The sequence below is a fragment of the Oncorhynchus nerka genome, linkage group LG4 (genome assembly GCF_034236695.1).
Source record: "Oncorhynchus nerka isolate Pitt River linkage group LG4, Oner_Uvic_2.0, whole genome shotgun sequence".
Taxonomy (NCBI): domain Eukaryota; kingdom Metazoa; phylum Chordata; class Actinopteri; order Salmoniformes; family Salmonidae; genus Oncorhynchus; species Oncorhynchus nerka.
In genome coordinates this window covers 34046929-34060463 of record NC_088399.1, presented here as the reverse complement: position 1 = coordinate 34060463, position 13535 = coordinate 34046929, and the positions used below count along the sequence as shown (strand labels likewise).

Below are 13535 nucleotides of genomic sequence, written 5' to 3'. Positions count from 1 at the left end.
CAAAAACGTGCATGTGGGCAGTTAAAGAGATAATCCATTAATATTGCTGAGTAGCATTGGCTACTTGTCCGTCTCTCCATTTCCCTTACTCACTCACTCATTCAATTCAATTCTCCCTCTCTCTCTTTTCTCTCCCTCTCTCTCTCTCTCTCTCTCTCTCTCTCTCTCTCTCTCTCTCTCACACACCCTCCGTCTCTCGCTCTTTCTCTCTCTCTCTCTGAAAGGGGAGGGCCGCCTAATAGAAGGGTCTTTTCTTCTGCTGGGGCAGGTCTATACCATAAGGGGAGTGTTGTTAATAGCTAATCAAAGAGGGGTCAGACCAGCCACAGCCTACTGTATAAAGAGGACCCTCACTGCGAAAGGACGGAACATTTTCCAACCAGCCGTCTCACGGGAGGGAATATCCACTGTACATGTAGAGGCTTTCATATCTGACACGGTTGGCAGTAGTTTGCGAGATGGGCTCGGTATTACCCGCAGAGGCTTTAGCCCTAAAGTCTGGATTTAAATGTCAGAGTCGGTCCTTATCTGATATTATCACCTCAGACATTCTGCACAGTTTCTTGTATGGAAGGTGGAGAAATGTGATCGGGGAGCATCTGATAGAGGATAGACAGAGTAGCATCAGTCCCAAGACAGCCTTCACAGCTGAGGTCCTCGCGCAGTCCTTCGCCGGAGGTAAGTTGCCCCTTTTGGAATTCTTCCAATAACACCAGCCACGAGCCCAGGCCTGTTGCAATGTTTAACATCCTAATATTTGGACATTTGTTTTTGTAGTAATAATACCAAATTGTGACAAATAATGAACTTTGAAATTGTACGTTTTATTTGACTATAACATTTACATCAAATGTTGGTTCAGGGAAGTTTTTATTTTATATGTATTTATTGGGGGTGGGGATTACTTTAAGATCCCATTTGAAGAGGTAGGGTTTCAGGTGCTTTCGGAAGATGGGCAGGGGCTCTGCTGTCCTAGCTTCAGGGGAAGCTGGTTCCAGCATTGGAGTGCCAGGGCAGAGAAGAACTTGGACTGGGCTGAGCGGGAGCTGCCCTCACGAGTCTTACTTAAAACAAAAATAGCCTAGATTTACTTTTTTATTTCACAACTTCTGTCTGTTGTTAGCCTATGGCAAGAAAAGGGCCCCCTTGACAATAATTTACTAAAAAGTGTTAAAATAGGCCTTTAGTTAGAATGTATTCAGCCAAATAACATTAGTCAGGTCTCATCATGCATGTCGTTGAGAGTGAACCAAAAAAGTGGGAACGTTCACTCCTCTGTTCTTCCCAAGGTCTCTGTGACTTTCTCATTAGGTCTACTGTTCTCCTGTATTTTCCTTCATTGGACCTTTTATTTCCACCCATTTAACGCATTAACTAATTTAGCGCTTTGAGACCTTGCATTTAGAAGCTTGTTAGGCGTGTAACTGTTGCTGACTGAAAGACGAAGGTTATTCAATTCATTTGGTTAACTTTGTGCTTGACCTGAGAAAGTTTCCACTTAAACCGAGGGGAGAGAAAGGTTCCCTTTCTTTGATGTCCTGGATTTTATCCGGCATTCATCAATCTCCCGGAAGTCTATTTTCCTCCTTTGGCAGCTATGGGGCTCCGGCACTTTTCACTTTCTGTTCCCCAGATAATGCGCGGTGAAGGCTAAATCTATTGCCATTCATACCATGTCAACCATCTAATCGCCTTTCCATTTTTTTGTTTAAGAAATTCCTGGGTCTTTTAAACAAGTCCTCATTTAATTCAGCGCAAATGTATTGCTAGAAAGTTCTTAAAGGATAATGAATTTGGAATTAGCCGTTTCTTTCAGTTGGACATAATGAATATCGCATCTGAAGCATGACCGATTGCTGGACCCTGAGCAATAGAATACCATTTAACCTCTATTCAGGCCGTCTTTTCGCAGTTTTAAATACATTTTCTTTGATTCTGACATTAAATAATCCCAAGAGTTTTATTTTTTTACGTTTTGAATGAGAATGATTTTTTTTTCTTATCTTCAACAAACTTTCAATTCGTCAATTTAATCGAATTAAACGGTGGATAAGAAGTTGCTTAATATTTCATGACCAAAATAAGATGAAATCTATTTGCTGTGTTGGCAATTACAAAATGTTAAACACCTAATTCATGAGAAGCATAAACATTATTTAAGACCACCCACTGTTTAAGATGTTCCAATTCATAAAGTTTTATCAAACGGTTATCAAAGCATCATATTAGGTGAATTTTTTATTCGAAATATGTGTTTTATATATATATATATCAACCATTTTGCTTTTTGGCATTTATGTAAAGGACATGCAATAATATTAGCACTAATGCACAATGTCTGACTTAAAACCACTCCTATCCTCAATGTATTTTAGGCAAATTGTTCAGCTTGGTTACTATTTCATACATTTCTCTTTCATGCATGGATGAGTTGACGAAATTCACAACTTTGATGAATTGTACACAGAAGTAAAATAATCTATTTTTCTCTTCCCTGCAGAGGTTCAGAAGCTCTCCAGCCTGGTGCTGCCCAGTGAGGTGATCATTGCCCAGAGCTCTATCCCTGGCGAGGGCCTGGGCATTTTCTCCAAGACCTGGATCAAGGCGGGCACAGAGATGGGTCCGTTCACTGGCAGGGTAATCTCCCCTGAGCACGTAGACCTGCTCAAGAACAACAACCTCATGTGGGAGGTGAGAATCAGCTGGGCAGCTATAGGGATTGATCTGCTTTCACAATTAGGCAGGGAATAATGGAAGCAAGACAATAATGGATCTCTGTGTATGCCATGTTTTTGTGGGGGAAGCACAGGTTTAAGGGGGGCATCATCTGCCTTGTTCACAAGCTGTATGTACAAGAAGCTATATGTTAACATTGTACCAGACTCATAAGATTTTGCTGTTGTTCTTATAGGTGTTCAACGGGGACGGCACGGTGCGCTACTTCATTGATGCCAGCCAGGAGGACCATCGCAGCTGGATGACCTACATCAAGTGTGCACGCAACGAACAGGAGCAGAACCTGGAGGTGGTGCAGATCGGCAGCAGCATCTTCTACAGAGCTGCAGAGGTGAGAACCAAGCCAGATACTATCACTCCAAACTGACATGAAGCCTCTGGCATGTCAGCGTTTTATGTTGTTGCTGAAATAATGACAAGTTCTGCTGTTAAGCCCATTCCTTTGTAGGCCTTCATTGTTGGTGTCAAATCTATAGACTGACTGTAATTGAATTTCCCCTTGCCCATATAGAAGTAAGGGCAATCTATTGTCATCTACTGAACAGCGCAACCTTCTGGCGTTCCCGGTACTCCTGTTCAGTTTGAACATTTTCCTACTCTTGCTCTCTATAGACTATCCCCCCAGAGCAGGAGCTGCTGGTGTGGTATAGAAACTCCCACAACACCTTCCTTGGTATTCCCGGCGTTCCCGGTACTGAGGAGCATCAGAGAAAGAGCCGGAATGGTGAGACCCTTGCCCCTCAGGCTACAGAGGGGGGGGGGGGGGGACAAAGACTGGCATTTGGGCAGCCACTCATGACCTCATGACCTGATTAATGTGGCTGTGGATAAACTGTATGGGCCTATTGAGTATTTAGAAAACCAGATAACAGGCTTCTTTATCTGTGGGGCCCAGTGTTTATGGGCTCTGCTGCAGACAACAGATTTACATCACTCTTATTTATTGCAAAGTACTGAAAATACACTGATTCTATCCCATGTTAAATTCAACATTAGAAACGTCAGTCACATTAGTTTGTGAATCAAACAACTCAGTCTGCTTCTACTTTCCCCTGACAGAGGACTCTCACTCCTGTGACGGCTCTTCATCTTGCTCCCCCTCCTCCTCTTCTTCCTCGTCTGCGACCAGCCGCATGCGCTGCGTCATCTGCCACCGTGGCTTCAACTCTCGTAGTAACCTGCGCTCCCACATGCGCATCCACACCCTGGACAAGCCCTTTGTATGTCGCTTCTGCAACCGCCGCTTCAGCCAGTCGTCCACCCTGCGCAACCACGTGCGCCTGCACACCGGAGAGCGCCCCTACAAGTGCCATGTGTGCCAGAGCGCCTACTCCCAACTGGCAGGGCTACGGGCACACCAGAAGAGTGCCAGGCACAGACCAGGGGCGGCGGGCGCAGACACTGCCTCCCAAGTCTCACCTCCTCCCCCACCGATCAACAGCCTGACCCAACACCAGGTCCCCCTGGTTCACCATATCCCCACCATAGTGCTATGACAGCAGAGAGGAGAGAGAGACACTTGCTAATGCAAACTACACTTTACCCATGCACACCTGGGTCAAAGGTTGCGCTCTCTCTCTTAGGGGATGGGCAGCCACTCGCTCGTGTGGCAGGCATTGCAATAACTTTGTGTTGGGCCAGAGAGTATGACTGGGTTTATGCCTGGTGGGTTGAACTGATGGTACAGACATTCTTAAATACTTTTTACTGGTTGCCTTATTTACAATCTAGTCTCCTTAGACTTACTGGATATTATGTTTGTAATTCTCGCAAAAAAGGTCTCATGTAGAGGGTCAACTGTTGGAGTCAACTGTTCTACTAGTGCCTGCACAAAGAACCTGAACAAAGGACTGAATGTTGGTTTCAAGAGTATTTTGAGAGTAACTGTCAGTTTGTCTTTGTTTGTATACTCAAAACAGTATTGCAAGGATGCAGGAGACCAAAGGAAATCGTGTTCTATTCAAGTCAATAATTCAATTGGTAAAGACAAGTACTCTGCATTTCAGATAATTATGTTTTACCATAACAAATTAAGATTTTGGGTGGTTCTGTCATGAATTCAACTTTACATCCTGTCAACTTAGCCCCACCAACTCAGGGAGACGGTTGCTTGAATAGTAAAGTAGCAAAGGAGAATTCAAATTAAATATACAGTATGTAGAAATTGGAGAGCAGCAGTGTACATTCATTTCAGCCTTGTAAAAATTTGACACTGTGTAATAGACACTTTATTTCTGTATATTCATGTAAAGCATTGTTTAATTCTGAACTGTATGTGAATGTAAATACATATGCGCTTTCCTTATATTCTAAATAAATAATGATATTAACAAGTCTGCATTGTGGTCTTTACTTTTGACCTTTTGGTAGCCTACTATGAAGCCTCCTAGCATGTTGGGAATGTTAATTAGCTGTGAAGGAAGCAATTAACCAACATTTAAAGCACACAAGCAGATACACTACATTACCAAAAGTATGTGGACACCTGCTTGTCGAACATCTCATTCCAACATCATGGGCATGAATATGAAGTTGGTCCCCCTCCTTGCTGCTATAACAGCCACCACTCTTCTGGGAAGGCTTTCCACTAGATGTTGGAACATTTGCTGAGGGTACTTGCTTCCATTCAGCCACATTAGGGATGTCAGACACTGATGTTGGGCAATTAGGCCTGGCTCACAGTCGTCGTTCCAATTCATCCCAAAGGTGTTTGATGGGGTTGAGGTCAGGGCTCTGTGCAAGCCAGGCAAGTTCTTCCAGACTGATCTCGACAAACCATTTCTGTAGGGACCTCCCTTTGCACGGGGGCATAGTCATGCGGTTTTCGACTGCTGCCGCACCTGCTGTCTCAAATTCTGAATGCTCAGCTATGAAAAGCTGACCTTTTGCTCCCTCTACAACCACTGTGATTATTATTATTTGACCCTGCTGGTCATCCATGAACGTTTGAACATCTTGGCCATGTGCCGTTACAATCTCCACCCAGCACAGCCAGAAGAGGACTGGCCACCCCTCAGAGCCTGGTTCCTCTCTAGGGTTCTTTCTAGGTTTCTACCTTTCTAAGGAGTTTTTCCTAGCCACCGTGCTTCTACATCTGCATTGCTTGCTATTTGGGGTTTTAGGCTGTGTTTCTGTACAGCACTTTGTGACATCGGCTGATGTAAAAAGGGATTTAGAAAAATATTTGATTGATTGATTGAAATAGGAAAGGGTCTTCCCCAAACTGTTGCTTCAAAGTTGGAACGACATACTTGTCTAGAATGTCATTGTATGCTGTAGCATTAAGATTTCCCTTCACTTGAACTAAGGGGCCTAGCTGGAACTATGAAAAACAGCCCCAGACAATTATTCTTCCTCCACCAAACTTTACAGTTGGCACTATGCATTTGGGCAGGTAACATTCTCCTGGCATCCGCCAGACCCAGATTTGTCTGTCAGACTGCCAGATGGTAAAGCGTGATTCATCAAGGCAGAGAATGCGTTTCCACTGCTCCAGAGTCCAATGGCGTCTAGCTTTACACCACTCCAGCCGATGCTTGGCATTGCGCAAATTGATCTTAGGCTTGTGTGTGGCTGCTCGGCCATGGAAACCCATTTCATTGATCTCCTGGTGAACATTTATTGTGCTGACGATTCCTCCAGAGGCAGTTTGGAACTCGGTAGTGAGTGTTGCAACCGAGGACAGATGATTTTTACACTTTACACGGTTCAGCACTCGGCGGTCCTGTTCTGTGAGCTTGTGTGGCCTACCACTTCGCGTCTGAGCCGTTGTTGCTTCTAGACGTTTCCACTTCACAAAAACAGCACTTACAGTTGACCGGGGCAGCTGTAGCAGGGCAGAAATTTTATGAACTGACTTGTTGGAAAGGTGGCATCCTATAACAGTGCCATGTTGAAAGTCACTGAGCTCTCCAGTAAGGCCATTCTACTGCCAATGTTTGTCTATGGAGATTGCATGGCTGCGTGCTGGTGCTGCTGAAATAGCTGCACTATCCACTAATTTAACGGGGTGTCCACATACTTTTCTATATACAGTGCATAATGGAGCAATAATAATATTAATTTGGGAGGACAGTAGCTCCTCCCCACTCCTCTGTGCGCCTCTTAGCGAGGCAGTGATTTTCATCTTCCTCCCTGGGTCTCATGCGAGAGGCAGGGACTCCCTGTGGCCAGGTGTGTGTGTTGACTCCCTGGCAGTGTTGAGTCTCTGGTGAGGGGTGAATAAGACCTTATTCTCTACCTGGGCAATGTTAATTGTGATTTCCCTGTTCACATGTTGGAGGAACCTGTAGTGGAGGCTGCATGGACTGTGGATGAGGTGCATCTTGAGGGAGGCAATTGTGGGGAGCCACATCCAGCAGTGGCCACACCGGCACATCTCAGCACCATCCTCCTGGCGGACCTGAAATGGGGGTGAATGTCTCCTTGTAGGTAGCTGGTCTTGAAGATGTGTGGTGTTTGGCCCCCGGTTGTGAAACGTCTTACCACTGCCATCCAACTCGAACTTGAATGGTTCAGACCCTGAAGGTAACAGACATCAGTTGAAAAGCAATGTCCACACAAAGATGTTAACCACATTTTATGCTCTACATATAGGACCAGTCTAAAGTTTGGACACACCTAGTCATTCTTCAAAGTAGCCACCCTTTGCCTTGATGACAGCTTTGCACATTCTTGGCATTCTCTCAACAAGCTTCACCTGGAATGCTTTTCTACAATGTAGAACATTTGAAAAATAAAGAAAAACCCTTGAATGAGTAGGTGTCCGAACTTTTGACTGATTCTGTTTGGAGGTACGCTGGAGCCTTAGTCCCTCTTCAATGATATAAGGCCTGGAGGCCTTGTGGTTTTGGAATGTCCTGGAGTGGATGGCACTGGCCTGAACAAGAGCCCTTGGCCTGGGCTCAGGGCTCAAAAAGCATCTCACAGTAGGAGTGCTGACCTAGGATCAGGTCTCCACCTCTCTATATATATGATTAATTGTGATTTAAAAGGCTAAACTGATCCAATATCAGCACTCCTACTCTGAGATGCTTTGTGGATACGGCCCAGGACTCTCCCTGGATCTCCACACTCCAGAGCTCCCAATTGCAGCTGGAGCCAAACTCCATCAAGAGGAAGAAACTGTTAGACAGTGCAGAGAGAGGCACAATATGATCACACCTAACAGCAATACTGAAATCCACAAGATAAGTACAAATAATACAGACAGAATATTCCAACGAAATAACAACACAGCAAAAAGACTAGATTTATCTGGGGTGTTCCCCATACTGGAGCCATGCTGAGGCATTGGGTCCAGTGTAGCAGTGACAGAAGTGCTGGAGACAGTAGCCTCAGGGAGGAGGCTGGCTGGGACAGAGGCTCCAGGGCAGCTGTGTTGGAAAAATCTTCTCTCCGCCTCATTGCAAAATGTGTAGAATTGTATGAGGTTAGCTATAAAACTGCAAATGGTTCTCTTTGCACAAAGGCAAAATGTGTACATTTGTAGGAAGTTGGCTCAAATTTCTGCAGGCCCACCCACCAACGAATTTCTGGCTACGCTACTGCTCCAGAGACTCCATCAGGACTAGTAGGCCAGGTTGGAGATTCTGTCTGACCTGTTAATGAATGGCAGACAAACATGCAATTAACAAACCAAAACATGTTTTACGTGTTATATTCCTTTTCATTCAAAAATGTCTTACTGATCACTCTGACACTTACCTGTCTCAAACAGACGTTGCCTGCGTGTTTTGAGTTTTAACACCACCTTGGCTTCCAGGTGACCTTCATACACTACTCTCTCTGCCAGAGTTTTTGGTTTGAAGACATTGGAATTCATTTTACACGATTTAAGCCTGCTTAGCAAAATTGTGTTATGAATGTAAATGTGTGTCTGCTGAAAAATCAGCATGTTTGGTTCTGTTTTCAGGGGGATTTTAATTATGAGGTAGCTAAAGGCCACTTCCCAAAATCTGGTTGAATCAACGTTGTCCACGTAATAAAAAAACAATATTAATCACTGTGATGACGTTGAATCAATGTGGAAAACGGATTGGGATTTGCAAGTCATCAACGTAAAGGAATTTCGTATTTTTTCAGCCAACTTTTAACCAAGCCCTGCTGCCGTCAGATGGCGCTATAATTCCTGATGTCGTTTGACATTGGCGAATAACGTTGTTGTTGTTGATTTCACGTTGAAGTCACGTTTGTTGATTTAACCAAATGTAAATTAAAACTAGATTTGAAATTACGTCTGTGCCCAGCGGGAGACTATTCCACAGAACTAGAATGAGATTCTAGTTTATGGGGATAGTCATCAGTGACAATGACTGGGGTTAACATTGGTTAGGAAGAATACATACAAATAATACATTTATTGTTTTAATATCTGATTTTGTGTTTGTTTATTTATTGCCCTTTTTACACCTAATAATAATAAAAAATGCTGAAGGTGGGTTGAAGTACTGCCTCACGTTCACCTGATGGCGCAAGAAACTAAAAATCATCTCCAGCGTCCTTACGTAAACAATGTTTTTTGAAAAGCAGTTTGAAATATTGTGAAATAAATTATAAAATGAATGAATGTCCAGAGGCATTATTTAGATTTTGTGAAAATCCGCATAGGTAAATTCCAATGAGTGGTAAATTCTGGAAGTATATGATGACGTCAATTACAAGCGCCATTTGAGTTAACAGAACAGAAGACAGAAAGCATGGCTGCGGATATGAGATTGCCAACTATTCGGAAACAAGTATCGTTATCGTCCTCTCTGTCTGCTTTGGATGGAAAAGATCTAGTTGTTCCCGGTGATGTGATCACATCAGATACAGGGTTTATGAGGTATGTCTACAAGCTTGTATGAACATCACGAGAACAAGGTAACAGTCTGTCAACATGCTGCTCCCATCTAATACAATTTTGAGTCTGAGTTTTATCTCTTTACTGTAAATCAATATTAATCGACGTCTTTACCTCTTTGCTTTGGATAGGTAGTTAGCTATATAGCTAGGAAGCTGTTGATATTGACTAGATATCTCAGGTCTCACTTGTTAGTGCATAAATACACTAAATGATCAAAAGTATGTGGACACCTGCTCGTCGAACATCTCATTCCAAAATCATGTAACAGCCCCTGTCAGCAACAGGTGTGGCTGAAATAGCTGAATACAATAATTTAAAGGGACGTCCACATACTTTTGTGTATATATAGTGTAATATTCTGCAAGTGTCACTCGTAGAGTAGCTAAGGTTAGGCTTACCTATTTACTTGATTATTGTTAATATAGTTTCTCTTAAATTAATCATATAACTTATACCAAGTTAATTTGAATGATGTTGACGGGCAGAAATTTACATCCATACAGGACATTGAAAGTGGGTATATAGTGAGTCATGACTAGACTATAGATGCTTTTCATTCTAGGGGTCATGGGACTTACATGGATGAAGAAAAACTAACAGCCTCTGTGGCAGGAGAGGTGGAAAGAGTGAACAAACTCATCTGTGTACGGCCGCTCAAGACCAGGTAAGTGGACCAGGTGCCACAGTAATGTCTGTAATCCTAGGGTTAGAATTACCCCACTGGTTAGCTACTGACTCTGTTTTAATACAACTTTTCCATTGCACAGCATCTGCTTTTATTGTGTCAGTCTGTTTGTCTGTAAAAAAAAAAACAATCACTTTTTATCACTTGTGCCATCTTTATCTGTTCTTATTCCCAGGTTCAACGGGGAGGTTGGAGATGTGGTGGTTGGGAGGGTCACAGAGGTATGTTTCTGTTTGAAGTGGTGACCGAGTCAGTAAAGCTAATAGTGCCCTGGGGTGATCGTGCTTCTCCTGGTTGGAGCTTAGTGTTTGTCTGCCATTTTGTAGGTGCAGCAGAAGCGCTGGAAGGTGGACACCAACTCCAGACTGGACTCTGTGTTGCTGCTGTCCTCTGTCAATCTGCCCGGAGGAGAGCTGGTGAGTGGAATGGACAGCATATATCTGGGAATTAGGAAATGTGGTTGTTCCTCTTAGCACCCGGTGCAACCAAGTAGTACTGACACTTGGTGAAACTTCTTTGGATATTTGTTTACGTTCTTTCTCGGTCTCACCATCAATCAATCTTTCTATATCTGTCCTTAGAGGAGACGGTCAGCAGAAGATGAGCTCACCATGAGAGACTACCTTCAGGAGGGGGACCTCATCAGTGTATCCTGACGTTTATCACCAACCTGGGCCCTTCTGCCTTTATAATGTCCGTCCTACCTTCCAGCCTACCCTACATGAAATTTTTATTATGTTTAGATTCCCTTGGCTCTACCATCTACAAGTAGCAAGTGTCATACTCTCATTGATTATGTATTCTATTTTGTATGTGACTATGGTCAAAATTCTCCTTGACCAAGTTTACGTTCAGGCAGAGGTACAGTCTGTTTTCTCAGATGGGGCGCTCTCTCTTCACACCCGCAGTTTAAAGTATGGAAAGGTACAATTATTCATTTTTTTCTGTGTAAATACCCTTTTTTTAAGTGATTGAAAATGTAAACCATTTTCCTCATATCTTATTCCTTTGCACCTACATCACATCAGTTGGGGCAAGGAGTTCTTGTGCAGCTATCTCCCTCTTTGATCAAGAGACAGAAAACCCACTTCCACAACCTGCCTTGTGGGGCCTCCATCATCCTGGGCAATAATGGCTTTGTGTGGCTGTACCCCACCCCAGGACATCAGGACGAGGAGGCTGGAGGATACTACACCAGTCTGGAGGTAAGAGCTGCCTGGGGCTACACAGCTTTGAGCGGGAATACAATGGATCCAACTTCTATGTAGATACACACACATTTTATTAGCACTTCATTGTATCGTTCAACGAGACATAACGGCTTTACTTTCACTAGATTGTTATATTATCTACGCTGACCCTTCTGTTCCCCTTTTTCACCTCACTGTAACCTCTCCCCGCCTCGCCCTCTTAGCCTGTCTCTCTCTCAGATCGGGAGGTGATCTCACGGTTGAGGAACTGCTTGCTGGCCTTGGGGGCACACAAGGTGCTTCTGTACGACACCAGTGTGCTCTACTGTTACGAGTCATCACTCCCACACCAGGTAACACTGTCTATACTGATCTAGGTAATGGAAAGAGGATCTGAGGGAAGCAAACCTTTACATTCATTCAATTAGATCATTCTTTCAAAAGGGACTCGACCAAAGCCATTTTGTATGACACATAATCTATAGCCATCCAAGTACTAATGATGTTGCATTTTTAGCTAATTTCATCAGACTTCAAAGAGTTCACAAAGCATATTGAGTTACAGGTTTCTCTCTTTCTAGATCAAGGATATCTTAAAACCAGAGGTGATGGAGGAGATTGTGATGATGACGCGTCAGAAACTTGTCGAACTGGAGGGTTAGAGTACCAGATGCAACCTTAACGTAATGGAAGGTTTGTGTTCCCTGCATTCCAAGTTTAGGCATCAAGGCCTTAACCACATTGGGGACTGAACCTAAACCCAAGTTCTGAACTTGTCTCTCAAGCAGAAGATACCGTGACCTGTATATCCTCTTTTTGATACAATCTTCTGGTTTCACCAGGAAATGTATTTCTCTGCAGTTTAGTTTATGAAGCTAAAAATATAAATGCATCAAGTGTTGGTCTCATGTTTCATGAGCTGAAATGAAAAAAATCCAGAAATTTACCATACACACAAAAAGCTTATTTCTCTCAATTTGTGTGCACAAATTTGTTCACATCCCTGTTAGTGAGCATCTTTCCTTTGCCAAGATAATCCATCCACCTGACAGCTGTGGCATATCAAGAAGCTGATTAAACAGCATGATCATTGCACAGGTGCACCTTGTGCTGGTGATAATAAAAGGTCACTTTAAAATGTGCAGTTTGTCACACGACACAATGCTACAGATGTCTCAAGTTTAGAGGGAGCGTGCAATTGGCATGCTGACTGCAGGAATGTCCACCAGAGCTCTTACCAGATCATTTTATGTTAATTTCTCTACCATAAGCTGCCCTCAAGTGTCGTTTTAGAGAATTTGGACGTACGTCCAACCGGCCTCACATGTAACCACGCCAGCCCAGGACCTCCACATCTGGCTTCTTCACCTGTCGGATAGTCTGAGGGGACGTGGTGAGGAGTATTTCTATCTGTAATAAAGAAACTTATTCTGATTGGCTGGGCCTGGCTCCCCAGTGGGTGGGCCTGGCTGCCAAGTGTGTGGGCCTATGCTTTCTAAGGCCCATCCATGGCTGCACCCCTGCATAGTTGTGAAATCTATAGATTAGGGTGTAATTTACATATATGAACTGTAATTCAGTAAACTTTGAAGTTGTTTATTAAGTATATAAACTATAGCTATGTTTCTCAATAGACACCTATTGGAGAGGGATGGTAATTGATTTACTGAATTAAAATGTTCCTGCATTCTGTAACCAAGGACCCAGCTGTTCCTCATTTCTTTGTGGTTGTTTTTTAGAGAACTGTAGTAGAGGACTGTTGATAATGTGTCATACTTTTGTACGAATAACTACTCTTTCGAGAATTAAATACACAAACCTATTAATGCCTCAAGCTATCAGTGTGTGAAACCTTTCTCTTATCATGCTTGTAAGTAGTGCGTTTCTATTTCGAGGTTTCCCAATTAGATTATTTTACTTCAAGGGCACATGTAATGAGATCCTTGTGGAGGAATCTTAGACAGCCTCCCAATGTACATTAAAAAAAGTGTTTTTCCTCACAATTATTTTTATGTTTTGTTTACTCCTTTCCAAAGATGAGTTGAAAAGTCAGTAAATACAAAATAGGGAAGGAAAA

General features: G+C 43.2%; 2 protein-coding genes across 2 annotated transcripts; both read left to right on the top strand.

Moving 5' to 3' along the window:
- Nucleotides 1-458: 458 nt before the first annotated feature.
- LOC115128898 (PR domain zinc finger protein 12-like) lies at nt 459-4953 on the top strand. The gene is made up of 5 exons (XM_029659039.2): nt 459-678; nt 2501-2691; nt 2912-3067; nt 3349-3460; nt 3796-4953. The coding sequence occupies exons 1-5, from the start codon at nt 459-461 to the stop codon at nt 4230-4232; spliced, it is 1116 nt and encodes a 371-aa protein (XP_029514899.1). The 3' UTR covers nt 4233-4953.
- A 4442-nt stretch (nt 4954-9395) lies between these two features.
- LOC115128897 (exosome complex component RRP4-like) lies at nt 9396-12214 on the top strand. The gene is made up of 9 exons (XM_029659036.2): nt 9396-9562; nt 10146-10247; nt 10444-10489; nt 10595-10684; nt 10850-10915; nt 11124-11192; nt 11297-11473; nt 11683-11811; nt 12040-12214. Exons 1-9 carry the CDS (start codon nt 9435-9437, stop codon nt 12118-12120), a joined length of 888 nt encoding a protein of 295 aa, XP_029514896.1. The 5' UTR covers nt 9396-9434; the 3' UTR covers nt 12121-12214.
- The last annotated feature ends 1321 nt before the right edge of the window (nt 12215-13535 follow it).